This window comes from Emiliania huxleyi, assembly GCF_000372725.1.
Source record: "Emiliania huxleyi CCMP1516 unplaced genomic scaffold EMIHUscaffold_67, whole genome shotgun sequence".
Lineage (NCBI taxonomy): Eukaryota > Haptophyta > Isochrysidales > Noelaerhabdaceae > Emiliania > Emiliania huxleyi.
The window spans coordinates 197,325-213,243 of record NW_005196981.1 but is presented as its reverse complement, the minus strand read 5'-3'; the positions used below and the strand labels follow the sequence as shown (position 1 = coordinate 213,243).

The window sequence follows — 15,919 nt, the reverse complement described above, 5'->3', positions numbered from 1 at the left end:
CACCTGAAAATCTGACGGTTCTCGCTCCCCATCGAGCTCTTCTCTTGCCGCACGGCTCTTCTGTGTGCCGGCACAAAGCTCCGTGCAAGCCTTCCAGCGTGATAGGAACGAGTGTATCGCTTCGACGGATCGACCGTGCTTGTTAGCAAGACCTTACTGCAGTAAATCCACGGAGCGACCTACTCTAGTGGCTCGCCTAACCTTTTACGAGTACCACATGCCCGTCGTGCGTCCCAATTCGAACGCACGGACACCTATGCACCTCCCCGACATCACAACCGCCTCCACCTTGGGCGCACAACCCCCGCCCGAGCAGGTAGACGTACTCATCGTCGGCGGCGGGCCAGCCGGACTCACCGTCGCCGGGCAGCTGCTCCACCTTGCTCAGCGGGGGCGCGTTGCACTTGTTGAAGCCAATGAGGAGCCGTGCGGCGGCTCGCGCCTGCCAAAGGTGTGCACAGAGTACACGCGCGCTGGCCAACGCCGTCGTTAACCGGGACGGGACTGTATATAGGCGCAGCTGATCACCGCCCTGACCATGGAGGTTTGGGGCGGATGGGACGCGCGCCTGCCAGGCACAATTCGAAGCCTGTGTCGGCTGAGCTCCGGGACGACGATGGACGTCGTGTCCTGGGACTCCGCAAAGCGGGCCGCTCAAAGGGTTGGCAGCCTTCAGGCGCTGTCGGAGGGGGTTTCGCACGAGGCGTACGGTTGGGTGCAGCAGCCTCTCTACGAGGCTGCTCTGCGACGCCACCTCGCCGCCGCACCGCGCGAGTGCACGCTGACGGCCCACTATGGTTAACGCCAGTCTGGGCGAGCGCCCGCTCCTCCACTTCCCGACCTCCATCGCGCATGGAATCTAGGCTGGAGCGTCGTAGATGCGGCCAGGATAGGTGGTGAGTGGCTGGTTGAGCTCGAGCGGACGCGGCGGGGCGGCGGCCACTATGCCGAGGTAGGGCTGGACGGCCTCACATCGGACGCAGGAGACCACGCTGCGTGTCCAAACGCGCGCAGAGTCGAGCGCCGGACGGTAAAAGCTCGTGTCCTCGTCGGGTGCGACGGTGGCAGGTCGTCGACTCGCCGCCACCTGCCGGGCGCTGATCTGCGCGGCAAGGGCGCTCTGGGCGCCTCGCTGACGGTCGTCTTTCGCAGGTTTTAACGCGCCACATCCTCCCTCCGCTGCCAGCCTCACTGCGGCCCTTGTTTGGACCACTAGGCCCGGCATGCTCGAGCTCCTCCGCCGCCAGGTCGGGCCCGACGTGCCGAGCGGCGCCGCGTACAGCTTCAGAAAGCCAGGCCAATGGCCCGCTCACGTCTGGCAGATTGACGGGGAGGAGGAGCTATACTACGGCATCGTCTCCTACCCAACTGCGTGCGACGCCCCCGGTTGGCTGTCTGCCGGTGAGGTGTCCGATGCGTCGAGGGCGCTTCGCGTTCTGGAGGCGGCGTGCGATTGCGTCGAGCCGTGGGGCCCCGGCCTCGAGGCTTTGCAGTGCTGGTTCTGGACGCCCTACTCGCTGTGCGCCGAAAAATGGACGCTCGATCGACCTGCAGCGGCGCTCGCCGGCGACGCCGCTCATCTTTTGTCTCCCCTCGGCGGCTTTGGAATGAACCTGGGCGTCGGCGACGCCGCCTCGCTCGGCTGGCGGCTAGCGGCGGTCCTCAACGGCTGGCTCGAGCCAGGCGCCGCACTTTCGGGCTACGAGGCCGAGAGGCGCGAGGCGTGGGCGCGCTGCGACGCGTATGTTGTCGCCGAGCGGGCCCGGCTCATGGGCGGCAAAGCCTATGTGCCGCCTCTCGGCCGCGGGGGCGCCTACGAGACTGCACTCCTAGGGCCTTGTGTCAACGGCCAGGCAGTCGTCGGCCACCGGCTTCCCCACTTCCCCGGCGTGCGCCTCGAGACACGTGGCGTCACACTACTCCTAGTCAATGGAGGCGAGGATCTCGTCGCGGCAATCGCGCCCGCGTTCGTGGCGGCGTGTGGCCGCATCGGGGTCCCCTGCCGCACATGCATCGTCGATGGCGCACAGCCAGCTGTTGCGGTCGCTTTCGGAGGCAACCGTCTCGCCATCTGCCGCCCCGACGCGGTCGTGACATTTCTGGGTGCCGCCGCATGCCTGCCCGAGGCTGTAGTGGAAGAGGCGGGCCTGGCGGCGGAGGCGCTGCTGCTGGGTGAGAAGGTCGCCCCATGACGCTAACGGTAAATGAAGACACCAGTGAGGGAGGGCGAGATACGATCGAGGGGTCCCATGCGGGGAATCGACTCTATCCGCGACGGTATAAAAAAGAAGAATTTAAAAAGCAACTGAGAGAAAACAGCAGACAGGCTCGACACAGGTGCGGACTGGCGCGTGCTAGCACTATCACAATAGACCTACATCACAGGCAAACCACCGGAGCCGCCGCGATCCGTAAAACAACAAGAAAAACACGCGCCGCCGGCCGCCACTCTCGCAACGAACAACGCATCGAAGAGCGCGTAACGAGCGCGACGTCGGCCACCGCCGCCTCGAGGTGCGTGCTCCTCGCTCCAGCGCATGCGAAGGGCGATTCCGACAATCGCCGCTCTGGTGCTCGCCTCCGCCGCAAAGATGCAGGGCGCTCCGCTCCGGCAGCTCCACGACCCCGACACGGGCCTTTCGGCGCTCTTCTACATGCCGCCCGCAGCCGCAGAGCCGCTGCCACTGCTGCTGTACCTGCACGGCGCTGGGGAGTCGGGACGCGAGCTGCGCGATCTGATTTCCGAGGGTGCGACCGGCACGCCGCCGGTCGAGCTCGAGCACGGCACCGCGCTGCCCTTCCTCGCCAAGCACTTCATTGTCGTTGCGCCGCAGACGGACCACGGCTGGCGCCCCGCCGAGGTGAACAAGTTCCTCGACTTTCTGCTATCGAGCAGGGCCGGCCTGCCGATTGACGCGGCGCGCTGCTACGTGACTGGGCACTCCATGGGCGGCGGCGGCGCCCTCCATGCCGCAGCAGCCAAGCCGTCTCGCTGGGCTGCCGTGGTTGCCGTGGCGCCGGCGGGTGCTCCGCGTGCCGCGGATCTGGCGACGACGCCCGTCTGGTGCTTCCACGGCAAGAACGACGTGGTGGTGCCGTCGGGGATCAGCGAGCATCTGGTGCAGCGGCTGCGGACGGGCGGCGCCGACGAGGGCAACGCCAAGCTCACGCTGTACGATGCTGCGCCTGCGCCGAAGGGGTGGCCCGCCTACGACGGGCACGGCTCGCCGATGCCTGCGTACGCGACCCCCGACCTCTGGCGCTGGCTCCTGGAGAAGCGGCTGGGGTCGGGCAGCGCAGCGTGACGCGCGTGAGACTAGTTGGAAAAAGTCTGTGGTGCAAAACCCGCCTAAAACTGCGAAAAACTCCTCATCGCAAACCCTGTCAGCAGTCCTCCTCCGGGAATGTACGTAAGAGCCACATACATTGAAAAATGCTGTCACGGCCAGCTCGGGAGCGAGAACGGAGAAGCGCCGTGTGTGTTTTGTGTTGAGCTGTGTGATACAGCAACTGCGAGGGGATGACACGCGCTACTCTCGGAATCGAATCTTCAGCGTCTCGTCACCTCAACTGGATGGGTTCGTCATCGCAAGAATACTCGGATGCGTCGCCGTTGAGCGTGGCGACTGCCGCACCCGGCGGCCGGCCACCGCCGCCGCCGCCGCCCGCTCGCCCGCGAGTGCGAGCGCGGATCCTCCTCTGCAGCAAGTGCAGCGCGGGGAAGGCCTCGCAGCCGGTCGGCCTGGCGGCGGCGGCGGCTCGTGGCGCAGCGCACGCTGGCCGGGGCGCCGCCGGCGATCGCGGCACTGCTCCCTTGGCGCGGGCGGGCCGCAGCAGCTCTGGGCGGAGACGGTGTGGGGGTGAGGGCGAGATGAGGGTGAGGCGAGGGCGACGATGTGGCAAGGGGAGGTCAGACGGGGGGCGGGGGGGAGGAGGCCCCGGGCGGGTGGACACGGGAGCGAGCGGCGCACAAGGGAGGGCGGCGGAGCTCGCCTGCCTCGGTGGCCCCCAGCCGCTGTGCGAGGAGGCGCAGCAGCACGTTCTCGCGCTGCAGCGCGTCGCCGTCGGCAGAGAGGCACCTCGCCGCGAGCAGCAGCAATCACAATACCGATCACGACTGCCAACCACGACTCACAATCACGGTCGCACCTCGCCGCAAGCGCCAGCTCCGCCGCCGTCTCCGCGCTGCGCCGCACCACGCGCCGCGCGCCCGCCAGCCGCCGCTGCGCCTCCGCCGACGCGGCCTCGGCCCGCCTCTCCGCCTGCCCCTCCGCGCGGCGCGCTCGCCCCGCCTCGCCTCGCGCCTGCTCCGCCTCGCGCCCCGCCCGCTCCGCCAGCCGCTGCGCCTCGGCCGCGCGCGCCTCGGCCGCCTCGAGGTCCGCTACCAGCGCCGCCTGCTGCCGGCGCGCCTCGCGCAGCTGCGCCTCCGCCTCCGCCTGGCTCGCAATGTGCCGCTCGAGCTGCGCCACCCGCGCGCCCGCCTCGGCGAGGTCGCGCAGCATCTCCTACGAAGCGCCAACCCGGAAGTGTCTAGGAGGTGTCCGGGAAGAGCAGTGGCGGTGAGGCTGCGCAGCATCGCGCCTCGCCGCTGCGCGCGAGGGCGCCACACCGCTCCTCCGCCTCCTCGGCGCCCCTCCGCGCCTGCTGCAGCGCCGCCTTGAGCTTGGCCCGCTCCACCGCCACCGAAGCGAGCTCGAGTCGGAGCCGCTGCTCTGCCCGCGCCGGCTCGAAGCCGTCGCCGGCGGCGGGCTCGGAGGCCGGCGCCGCCGGCGATGGCTCCAGCGGCGGCGACTCGCGCAGCAGCGGCGGCGCATGCGGCGAGGCGGCTGCGCCGGCGGCAGCGCCGAGGTCACCGAGCAGGCTCGAGAGCTGCGCAGACAGCTCTCGGTTCCACTCCTGCAGCCGTGCGTTCTCCGCTCCGAGGGCGACGCGTGCCCTCCGCTCGCGCGTCACCTGCGCAGCGGGGCGCCGGTCGGTCGGTGTGCGTGAAAACGGCGGGTTGATAGCCGGGCTGGCGGCGCACACCTCCTCGCGCACAGCGTAAAGCTCGGCGCGCGTTGACTCGTAGAGGCGCTGCACCTCCTGCCTCAGCGAAGCCAGCGAGTCGAGCTTGGCCTCGAGCTGCGCGTGCCGCGCGGCGTCGGAGGACATTGCAAGGCGTGCCGAATGCGGCCCGCGAGCGGGAGTTCCAGTGATGGCGCGCGAAGAAAGAAATAATTTGCCGCGATCCCGCAACATTGTGAGAATACTGACAAATAGCAATGCGCTGTGAATATATTGGGATATACTGGGGTATATTGCACCCCTGGAATATACTCCCATATTGCGCACTATTACGCAATATACGGAGATATTGGAGGAACATCTTCCAGCCGAATACTGGGAGATATATTGGAGTATATCTCGGCGCCGCCAAGCACCTCAACCCTTCCGCAATATATTGCAATATACAGCAGTATATCCCAATATATTCACAGCTTGCTTGCCCCATTATTGGTTTATAATTCGCAATACTGGGATATATTGCTGTATATTGCCGAATACTGCTGAATACTGCTGAATACTGCTGAATACTGCTGAATACTGCTGAATACTGGAGAAAGTCGGGGGACGTAGAGTGGTCCGTGGCGCGTCGCAGCCTGCGGGGCGTGGCTCAAACGACCCCGTGGGGGTAGTCGAAGGATCGTAAGGCGCCGGGTTGGATGGCTGCGGTCTTGGTATGAATACTGTGCTGAATACTGCGCTGAATACTGCAATACTGCTGAATACTGGAGAAAGTCGGGGGATGTACAATGGTCCGTGGCGCGTCGCAGCCTGCGGGACATGCTCACACGCCGCCGTGGGGATAGTCGAAGGATCGTAAACACACAGGCGCCGCGTCGGGTGGCTGCAGGTCGTGAATAAGAGCTATCTGATGTCCAGCGCGGCTCGCACACCAGTCACCACACACAGCATGTGCAAAACCATGACAGTGTCCTCGCGGGTGCGCAGCGTGGGGTGTCCACCTGGACTCTATTGCATGCCGCCAGCAGGCTGCACCGGCGCGCTCTCGCATTCGCACAGATGGCTGACCCACGGAAAAGTGCATCGCAGGATCCGCACGCTCGGCGATGCAAAACGGCGGCAGCGGGCTGGCTGGGGCACCTAGCGGGTAAGCAGAAGGCCCTGGTGTACGGTTGCCAAGAGATCTACGTCGATCATTCCCGACGACACGCCTCTTGCTCTGCCTGATGAGAGTAGGTCTGTAGCGGAGAATGCCGTCCGGTTACTGGGCTGCAGCCCGCCATGTCCATGCAGCCTGGCAGACGCGCGCAGCAATGTCATCCGGCACGGCATCCGTTAGTAGCACGCGCCTCTGCCGTATTTTGAAGGCGACGGCTTGCGTGAAGTCATGCTGCATGCCCGCGTCCATGAGCTCTCCGGCGAGGGCATCCTCAAACTCGGGCACAACGCACACCCTCCCACGGCCGCCCACGCGGCAGAGGACCGTGCACTTAGTAAATCTGGTCTCTCCAGGAAAGAAGACGTTTGTCTGCCCGCGGTGCCACTCTGTCACCACACCTCGACGGCGAACGCTCGAGCGGCGACGCTCATATACACATATCGAGAATTGACGGCGGGCAGAAAAGAAGGGGGAAAAGCAAAATACTCGCCCGGAGACCACCAGTGGAGTTGGGAGTCCACCGTGCACCGCGCTGCGAGCCTGTCGTGTCCCTTGTCAGGAGCAGGAGAGCCACGGAGTTTTTCTTCCCTCCGTATACAATGTACTCTCCGCTCCGTTGCGGGCGCGCCCGCGCAGCCCTTCTATCTGTCGGTCTCAGACAGTTGCCGTGCCTCTGGCTCGAAGTCGGAGCATATACCTCGCAGTGCCACCTACTCAATCCGCCGTGCCACCCGGTGGGTGGCACGATCTTCGCTGTGCACGCGGAGCCAGAAGGTTGAGACGTTGATGTCGAGAGGCAGGCGCTCAGGGTAGACAGGGGACATGCGCGCCCCACCGCGTGGGGCGCGCGTGTCGCACGAGCTTGATGCTGACGGGGCGCCGCCACCCGACGTAGTGGCACGCCGCCCCTGCACGATTGCAGCAATTCCGAGGCCGTTGCTCCGCTTCGTGAACTACGCGGGAGGCCAACCAAGATGCGTTGGCTCGGCTATGCCGACGTTTGTCGTGCTCGCGTGGCACCCACTGGCACTGCTAAGAGCATCGATTCGACTTGACATCCGCCATCGCAACCGCCGCCGCGATCCCATTTTGCACTCAGGACGCAGACGCTCGCGGTCAGTCTGAGCATAGGGCCTTCCTCCATCGAGCCGTCGGACGATGAGCCATCGATCTGGCGCTCGGAGGCGACCTCTGGCCCCATCGTGCCCCTGCGCACCCGTTTGCGGCAGCACTGCTGCACCGGATCTCCAAAATCCAGCCGAGCGAATACTGCTGAATACTGCTGAATACTGCTGAATACTGCTGAATACTGCTGAATACTGCTGAATACTGGGATATACTGGAGTATATTGGGATACATTGCTGTATATCCCAGGCGTACTATGGTGCACAATATATCGCAGTATACTCCAATATACTCCAATATACTCTTGTTTCGCCCCGGGATTAGCTCCGGCATATATTGGAATATATTGGAATATACTGGAGACGTATCAACAGGGCAAATATATCGCAATATAAGCCAATATATCCCAATATTCTCCAATATATCCGGACCGTATACTGCGATATATTGGCTTATATTCCACATTTCAGCTGTGAACCTTATTGTCAGTATTCTCTGTGGGGACTGATGATCCCTATCATTGAAAGTAGCAGACGGGTCGCGCTACACGCTCTCCGAATGGAATTTCTGCCCTGCCCCTGTCACGGCCCCGCCTGCCTCCCGGAGGCCCGCCCGGCCATGCAATCCGCCGCCGGACCGCCCGGCGGGTCCAACCCGAAGCGGGCGACCGGCCGTTCGCACCGCTCGGCCGACGGGGCGAGCCCCGCGGCCCTCGATCGCTCGCCCCGGGACGTGGCCCGACCGGCCCACGCGCACTGCCTGGCCTCTACCGCCGGTTTCGGCGGCGCAATTTGCGCCTTCATCGCTCTCTGGATCGTCCTGGCACCCATCGGACTCCTCCCGACGGTCGGCGGCGCCCACTCCGTGCACTTTGAGTCAGACTCGCTCTTCGGCAGGCACGCTCTTCGGCAAAAAGTCGCCGCCGGCTGTCCACGCCGAGCCAGCCAGTTGCCGGCTCGCACGGCAGCCTCTTCCTCTCGACCAGCCTCAACTTCGACACGGTCATCATTTTGTCGCTGCGTGCTCGTTGCGAGCCGGGCGGCGGTCAAAATTTGCCCAGACGAGCGCCAGGCGATAGTCCCGTCTCTGTTCGCCCTGTGCATGTCAGGCCAGGCTGCAGCGGGGCACGACCATCGTGCTGCCCTGTTGCAGCCTGACGTTTCCCACTGTGCACAGCCGCCAGAGCACCACCACCGCCCGGCATCGTGTCACGGCGAGCTCCTTCTGCACCCGTTCGCGAGGCTCTTGCGCTGGCACACTTCGGCCTTCCGCTGCTCGCGTTCGGCAAGCTCTTCTCCGCACTCCTGCCACGGTGCCGTCGCCACACACCTTCTGGCCGGCCTGAGCCACGCGGACTCGATCTCTCTCCCTCTCTGGTGCACGCCACGGGCCGCGACGGCTGCTGGCAGCCGGCCGGCGTGAGGAGGCAGCGTTGCCGGCACAGTCGAGCTGGAGTATCCGCTTCTTGATGCTTCTGCGGTCAAGCTTGACCTTATGTGACATGATATGCCACAATACTGCATGCTCTCACCAAAGTGTCGAATTTTTGTTTAGTACTGGTGACCCGACACCGGTGGCCCGATAGTACCGGTGTGCCTTTCTTCAATGTTCAAAAACGAACAGGCTTCGAGGTTCGACAATCGCTAAAAGCTGCTTGGGGGGGGGGGGGGGGGGGGCACCGCTGCGACTCCATTGGGGATGCCTGAGGCCACCCCAAGCACTCCCCAAGCCTTACGTGGACGAATTCAACCCTACTTTTTGTTCGTCTACCCCACATTAGCAACTTCGTGCTCATGTCAACGCCACGCCAGCGCTAGCCCATTCAACCCCGCCCCCATTGGGGGCGGGCCCCTTCAAGGGCCTAACTCTAGTCCTAAGAAAAACGCAAAATCGCAAAAATCGCAACTCCGCGCGCTTCCACGTCAACTCGCTCGGCTCGGGCGAGGAGCTGGAGCCGACTGCCATCCACCGACGGCCACCCACCGACGGCCACCACCACCCGTAGCTCGCTCGATAAGTATGCGGACCGCTTTGACGCTGGTCGTCGCCACGCTGGCCGCCGCCGCCGCCTCGGCCGCTGATGCCAAGGCGGTTCGGATGAAGACCGCCCGGCAGCTGAAGGAGATCCTGGCCGACCTCGACATTGACGTGCCTGCGGGCGCGGACAAGGAGGCTCTCCGCGCGCTGGCGACGGAGCACGACGCCATCACCAAGTACGAGGCCAAGCATCCCGAGAAGAAGAAGAAGAAGCCCGCACCGGGCGCCGGCGGCATGCCATCTGGCGACGCGATGGGGGAGATGCTCTTCCCCATGCTCGACAAGGACAAGGATGGGAAGCTGTCAAAGGAGGAGCTCATGGCGATGGCACAGCAGGCGGGCGGCGGCGGGGCCAAGGGCAAGGAGGAGACGGACAACGCGTTTGCTTCCATGGACGTCGACGGCGACGGCTTTGTCTCCAAGACGGAGGCCAACGCCTTCTTCAGGAGCATCGCGGGCATGATGGGCGGCGGCATGGGCGGCGGCATGCCGGGCGGGATGGGCGGCGGCGGGATGGGCGGCGGGATGGGCGGCGCGGGCGGCGCGAAGCCGACGCCAAAGCCGCAGGCGCGGCCGGCCGCCTCGGAGGAGGAGGAGGAGCTGCCCTCGCACGATGAGCTCTGATCACGGATGTCTGCTCCGTGATCGGCGCGCGCGGCCACGGATGACGGTGGTGATCCTTCATCGGCCATCGCGCGTCGGCGTCTCTCGTCTCTGTGGGTCTAGGGCCGTGTATACATGTAGGCATTTGTCTCGATCTCAAGGGGTTGCTAAAACGATCACACACACACACACACACACACACACACACACACACACACACACACACACACACACACACACACACACACACACACACACACACACACACACACACACAGAGTTACTCTCTCTCTCTCTCTCTCCCTACTCCGCAAGCCGCAAGGGGCTCCTGGGGTGATCTGGGTTCTGGCTGATACGGCGTGGAGTCTCGTGGAGATTACTAGGGAGATTACCGTCGAGTAGCGGACACTTGGAGTTGGGGTGCGAATTTTCTTTTTCGCACTTCACTGTGGCACCGGAATTGTGGCGTATAAGAAAGAAAGAAAGAAAACAGACAACCCAAGGGAGGGATGGGAGGACGGCACGCCGCCACCACACAGGGATTTTAAGGAGAGGAGTGTGGTGCTAGCCGTCGCCCACCCTAACCCTTGGTCGTCTGCCTCTTACGGCGCCGGCTTGCTGTCCACCGCCTGGGGCAATGCAGAGCGGACCCCCGGGCGGCTGGTCGTTGACCGCCTTTTTCGGAGCGCGTAAATGCAGCAGCAGAGGAGGAGGGCGGCGAGGGGCAGGCCGAGGCCGAGCCCGAGCCCGAGCCCGAGGCGCAGCCCAAGGTTGTCTGACGACGGCGGCGGCGGCGAGGGGGGGGGCGGCGAGGGGGGCGGCGGCGAGGGGGGGGGCGGCGAGGGCGGCGGCCTGTGCGGAGGAGGCGAGATGGGTGGCGACGGTGATGCGCCCGCCAGGACGCCCGGAAGGCACCCAACTGTGGCTGGTGGTACCGCGGCCGGGCAAAGGCCCTGGCTGATGCACTTCGCATCTGCGCTTGCATCCCATGCGCAGCTCCCCTCCGTCAGCGGGCCGCAGCCATCGGCCTGCGCGACTGCAAAGATGTCGGCGAGAGTTGCGTCGCCCGCGGAACACGTGGCTGGCGACATGCCGTAAAGCGTCAGATCAATCGCCGTGTCGCAGCCGATGGAGCAGCAGTAGCCTGGCACGGTGCTCCTCGAGCAGTGGCCTCCGAGCGCAAGGCCCGGAAGGAGAAGGCAGGCGATGACGCGCATCATGGAACCCTGTTTGGGCTGAAAATGGGCGCGTTCCGGCTGAAAATGGGCGCGTTCCGGCGGGCACCAAGGGAGGTCGGGTTTTCCGAGCTCGGGTTTTCCGCTTTTTCACATGCACATGCATGTGTTGTTTACATGTGTGTTTTGCTTTTTGATTTGAGCTCTGCCATGCATCTTTTGGTTCTTTTCTGTTCTTTGGGGTTGCGATGACAGACAGATGTAGAGGATGTAGATAGAGTGTTTGAGTGTAGAGCGCTGTCGCCTGTAGAGCTGTAGAGCTGTAGTGCTGGAGAGCGCTGTAGAGCTGTAAGCTGTAGAGCTCTACATCTCCGCCGCGTGACGATGTGCCTCCGTTGTAGAGCGATGTAGAGGCGCTCTACAACGTGAAATCTCTGCAGCAAACTCTACATGCACATGCACATCATCAGCTCTATCTCCCTTCGCAGTCTTCCCTCGCCGATTCTCGCTGCAACCTTCATGCCACCTCGCGGTCGTCCCACTCTCGTCGTTCTCCCTCCTGTCGCTTCCTCCTCTGTCGCGTCGCTCTCATCTGCCTCGTCCTGCGACGCCGCCGCCGCCTGCCGATCCCTTGCTCTCGCGGCTTCTCCCGCCTTTCGGCGCAACTCTGCCCTCGTCGCGGCATATTTTGGCCCCTCGAGTTTATCGAGCTCTCCTCGCGCAAGGACGATTCTTCTGACGCCCACTGCGATCATTTGCCGCCAAGTCATACGACGCAATCTCCATAGCGTGGTCGATGATCTCGTTGCAGGCGACCTTCTCTGGGTAGTCTGGGAACTCGAGCCTGCGCCGTGCGTCATACTTGCGCATCGAGGTGCTCCTCCGGCGCCCCGTCTGCTGCAGCCACGGCTGCTCGAACTCGCGCCAGGATTGCGCCTCGGCCTTCTCGAGGCGCGTGAGCTCGTTCTCGCGGCGCAGGCAGGCGAGGTACTTCTGCGTGCACGGGTTGTCTTGCAGCCACTTCATGTAGCGGTTGTTCGACGTGGTCCTCGGCGCGGGAGGGGGCTCCTCTGGGTCGGACTCGACGCAGTCAGCCCAGCGCGCCATGCCCAGTACAAATACAGGGTTAGAAAGACTTTCTGGGCGACGTTGGGAGGATGACTGATCCACTGCATTATTTCGATGGCGGCGCTCGCGGCGCTCGGTCTTCAAGGACTCTCCGCCCTTTGAGAGAATTGCCAGTACGAGCATGGCATATATGTTCCATAACGCTCTGGCGTTTAATAGGGATATTAATCCCTGGGGCAACTACACTGGCACTACCACTAGCCTCGGAACCGTGCCAGGCCTGCTAGAGATGCAATACATGTTTGCTACGGCCGTCACCACCAGTGTGGACGAGGATGGTAATACAGTATACCACGTCGGGCCTGATGGGCCGATGCACTACAACGGAGGCATGTCATACTGGGACGTCTCGACGGTTACGAACATGACAGCACTGTTCAGGCACACCTCGAGCTTCAGGAACATATTGGGCGCAGACACTTCTCCGTCGATTGCTGAGAGGTGGAACCCCGCATCAGTCGTGAGCTTTGGTGATTGGGGAGATTCTCCAGGGGGAGCGTTGGACCCGATTCGGGCACTCATATGTTCCAAGGTGGCGCGTACTTCAACAATCGTGAAACGTACAGCAACCAGACTGCGGCCGAGACTGCGGCCATCGACTCGATCGACGACTCGCCTTTCTGGCAAGCCAATTCGAATTGGGTCGCTCAGCCTCCGCCTCGACTGACGCGTCGCCGCCGGTGGCCTGAACAACGAAGTTGCGCATGGCAAAGACGGGGCCGCCAATGGGATCGAGACCCGCCTGGTTGGCGTACTCCTTGAGCGCCGTGCCGTGGCCGCTGATCGTGCTCGTCTCGCAGTACTGCGACGCGCGGAGCGGCGTGACGGAGGCGGGCCGGAAGGAGCCCTGCGGAGTCAGCCAGTCCGCAAGCTTGCACGTCGGCTTTGCCAGGCCGGCAGGCTCGGACACTCGCAGGTAGAGCTCCTTCTCGCCGATCGCCCTGATCGCGCAGAGCTCCGGGTTCTTGTGCGAGATCAGCAAAAGGAGCGCCTCGCAGTTCTGCGTCTGCGCGGCCTTGCGCTCCGTGTTGATGCGCAGCTCGTACAGGCGGTGGCCAGTGGAGAAGGTAGGCTTGCTCCCAGGTCCGCCGCCAACCGGCTTGCAATCGAGCTGCCCCCAGCACGCGCCATCCCACTGGTGCGAGCGGTTGCCGTGCTGCGAGACCAGCACGTCGATCCACACGGTGTACGCGCCGTACGGGTTGTTGCGCTCCACGTCCGCGCGCGCCATGCCCGCCCAGGCGGCAATGTCGGCAGAAGTGAAGCGCTGCAGCCGGTTCGAGACGTGGCCCACGCCTCGCGCCTTCTTGCCCTCGTTCATGTTCACCGCGACCGCAGTGCGAAGAGCCTCAAACGTACCAACATAGAAGTAGCCCTTGACCGGCTTCGTCCCGCTGAAGCGTGGCTTCAGCAGCGCGGTAAAGCCGACCCTGAGAGCTGCCAGCTGCGACTCGCAGAAGCGCGTGATGGCGGCGTCCGCCGGCGCGATGTGCCCGCGCTCGGTGAACGCGACCATCACCTTCTCGATCTCGGCCCGGACGGTCAGGTTCTCCCACCCGTTATTGCCGCTCGCTGCAGCCGCTTCAGCGACTCTTTTCGCCCAAGCCCCCGGCGTCGTCCAGAAGGGCGGGCCGCGGAGTATGTCCTCCAGATAGGCCGCCCCCTGACGCGCGTTGTCGGCCGACGTGTTCTTGGCCTTCCTCTTGCCGAGAACGAGCGGCGCGGACATGGCGAGCGCGCGCGCCGTCCGCCGAGTCCAGAGTCCTTGCGGGCCAATGAGGTAAAAGAAGAAATCCGGTGCCCGCGGGCACCGGGGGTCACCGGGGTGACAGTATGGTGTGTTTCGGGCCCCGTGGGGGTGAGGGGGTGTGTGTCCGACCCCAGGGAGCGCGTTTTGAGCGCTTTTCGCGCGATCAGGTTTTCGATCAGGTTTGGCCCCACACAGGGATTTTAAGGAGAGGTGTGTGGTGCGCTAGCCGTCGCCCACCCTAGGGAGTCTGCCTCTTCCTATCTCTCTTCGCAGTCTCTCTCCGATTCTCGCTGCAACCTTCATGCCACCTCGCGGTCGTCCCACTCTCGTCGTTCTCTCCCTTGTCATTTCCTCCTCTGTCGCGTCGTTCCCTTCTGCCTCGTCCTGTGACGCCGCCGCCTGCCGGTCCCTTGTTCTCGCGGCTTCTTTCGCCTTTCGGCGCAACTCCGTCCTCCTCGCGGCGTATCCTGGCCCCTCGAGTCTATCGAGCTGCTCCCCTCGCGCAAGGACCACGTTTCTGACTCCCACTCCGATCATTTGCCTACAGGTCATGTTGTTGCTCAGGTCCACTCTCTCTTCGAACACTCGTGCCTCTACGGATGATAAGGGAGGGATGGGGGCGGGCCGGATGAAGGGAATTAATGCTTTTTTTCTTTTTGTAAGATTCTTTTTGCCCGCATCGAGCAGTCATCCGCCCTGCCGCGTGCCCACTCGCGGCATTCGCAGCGATGCTGCGCGGCCCCTCTCGGCCGATGGAGGAGGTCACAGAGGACAAGGCGTTCCGCTGCTACACGGCGCCTGGCGAGACGTTCGCCACCGAGGCGGAGATGAAGGCGCACTACCACACGGAGCTGCATCGCTTCAACCTGAAGCGAAAGGTCGCCGGGCTGGCGCCGCTCACGAGGGCGCAGTTTGAGGCGCGGGCCGCTGCATCCGCCCGGCGCGTGTCGTGTGTGCCGCTCTGCTCACGCGAGCTCCCGCCCCTTGCAGGAGCGAGAGGCGCGCGGAGTGCGCGAAGCGGCGGCCGCCGCGGCGTCGCAGCAGAGAGGCGGCAAGCTGAGCACGGCGGAGCGGCGCGAGGCGCGCGAGGCGCGGCGGGAGGCGAAGCTCGAGGCGCAGGCGCGGAACCCGCGCTCCAAGGCGGCGCAGCACGCCGCGACGAGCGGGCTCGGCGAGGAGGACTACCTTTCGCACAAGCTCAAGCAGGCGCCCGCGTTCGACCTCGGCTGCGACCTGTTCTCGCGGCACAAGTCGGAGTCGCTCGAGGCGAACCTGGCGCACATGGCGCGCGAGCACGGCTTCTACCTGCCCTACCTCGACTACTGCACCGATGTCGCCGGCCTCGTCCACTACCTGCAGCAAAAGGTGTACATTGGCAACGTGGCGCTGGCGTCGGACCGGACCTTCCACTCAGTGCGAGGGAGCGGCGCAGGCGGGAGGGGCGGGTGGGTGAGCGGCGTCGCTACACGCCGTTTGCGAGTGAGTAGGTTGAGGCGGTGCAGGCTCACATGCGGGCCAAGGGCGGCTGCCGCGTCTCGCTCGAGGGCAGCGAGGAGGAGTATGGCGAGTACTACGACATGCAAGGGCTCGCGGCGGGCTCGCCGCTGTGGGAGGTGGAGGAGGTGGAGGGGGAGGAGGGCGAGGGGGGCGAGGAGGGCGAGGGGGAGGAGGAGGGCGAGGAGGAGGAGGGCGAGGCGGAGGAGGAGGGCGAGGGGTTCGACTCGCTGTTCGAGCGGGCGGTCGCGCTGCGAGTGATGACCGAGGCGCGTCCTCGGCCCCTGCGGATGCACACACGCCTCGCCCTCGCCGCCGCCCGCGCGCCGTGCCGTGCGATCGCCACGCCCGCCGAGCTGCCCCCTCCCCCCTTTCCCCTCCCCTCCCTCCCCCTCCCCTCCCTCCCCCTCCCCCTCCCTCCCCCTCCCCTCCCTCCCCCTCCC

The 15,919-nt window shown here is 64.5% G+C and overlaps 8 protein-coding genes across 8 annotated transcripts in view; 5 read left to right on the top strand and 3 right to left on the bottom strand.

Annotated features, from left to right (window-relative positions):
- Positions 1–256: 256 nt before the first annotated feature.
- Positions 257–802, top strand: EMIHUDRAFT_215887 (hypothetical protein; the record flags this gene model as incomplete). Its single annotated transcript, XM_005762591.1, has 2 exons — positions 257–451; positions 515–802. 2 exons carry the CDS (start codon positions 257–259, stop codon positions 800–802), a joined length of 483 nt encoding a protein of 160 aa, XP_005762648.1.
- A 421-nt stretch (positions 803–1,223) lies between these two features.
- Positions 1,224–2,192, top strand: EMIHUDRAFT_311766 (hypothetical protein; the record flags this gene model as incomplete). Its single annotated transcript, XM_005762590.1, has 1 exon — positions 1,224–2,192. One exon carries the CDS (start codon positions 1,224–1,226, stop codon positions 2,190–2,192), a length of 969 nt encoding a protein of 322 aa, XP_005762647.1.
- A 486-nt stretch (positions 2,193–2,678) lies between these two features.
- On the top strand, positions 2,679–3,281 carry EMIHUDRAFT_56915 (hypothetical protein; the record flags this gene model as incomplete). Its single annotated transcript, XM_005762589.1, has 1 exon — positions 2,679–3,281. A coding segment is annotated over one exon (603 nt), but the record flags the coding sequence as incomplete, so codon positions are not given.
- Positions 3,282–3,384: 103 nt separating this feature from the next.
- Positions 3,385–5,151, bottom strand: EMIHUDRAFT_215884 (hypothetical protein; the record flags this gene model as incomplete). Its single annotated transcript, XM_005762588.1, has 5 exons — positions 3,385–3,396; positions 4,386–4,505; positions 4,678–4,712; positions 4,854–4,953; positions 5,026–5,151. 5 exons carry the CDS (start codon positions 5,149–5,151, stop codon positions 3,385–3,387), a joined length of 393 nt encoding a protein of 130 aa, XP_005762645.1.
- A 1,114-nt stretch (positions 5,152–6,265) lies between these two features.
- On the bottom strand, positions 6,266–6,987 carry EMIHUDRAFT_215883 (hypothetical protein; the record flags this gene model as incomplete). Its single annotated transcript, XM_005762587.1, has 3 exons — positions 6,266–6,561; positions 6,692–6,751; positions 6,909–6,987. The coding sequence occupies 3 exons, from the start codon at positions 6,985–6,987 to the stop codon at positions 6,266–6,268; spliced, it is 435 nt and encodes a 144-aa protein (XP_005762644.1).
- Positions 6,988–7,801: 814 nt separating this feature from the next.
- EMIHUDRAFT_437906 (hypothetical protein) lies at positions 7,802–8,907 on the bottom strand. The gene has a single exon (XM_005762586.1). The coding sequence runs from the start codon at positions 8,390–8,392 to the stop codon at positions 7,871–7,873; it is 522 nt and encodes a 173-aa protein (XP_005762643.1). The 5' UTR covers positions 8,393–8,907; the 3' UTR covers positions 7,802–7,870.
- Positions 8,908–9,335: 428 nt separating this feature from the next.
- EMIHUDRAFT_358262 (hypothetical protein) lies at positions 9,336–10,087 on the top strand. The gene has a single exon (XM_005762585.1). It carries the CDS (start codon positions 9,387–9,389, stop codon positions 9,948–9,950), a length of 564 nt encoding a protein of 187 aa, XP_005762642.1. The 5' UTR covers positions 9,336–9,386; the 3' UTR covers positions 9,951–10,087.
- A 4,623-nt stretch (positions 10,088–14,710) lies between these two features.
- The window catches only part of EMIHUDRAFT_105287 (hypothetical protein), a gene marked incomplete at both ends in the record, with an annotated part of 1,707 nt that continues 498 nt past the window's right edge, over positions 14,711–15,919 (top strand). Inside the window, 3 exons of the mRNA XM_005762584.1 lie at positions 14,711–14,860; positions 14,973–15,395; positions 15,470–15,804. Of these exons, the coding sequence (XP_005762641.1) occupies positions 14,711–14,860; positions 14,973–15,395; positions 15,470–15,804 (908 nt within the window). The remainder of the gene's footprint in view (positions 14,861–14,972; positions 15,396–15,469; positions 15,805–15,919) is intronic.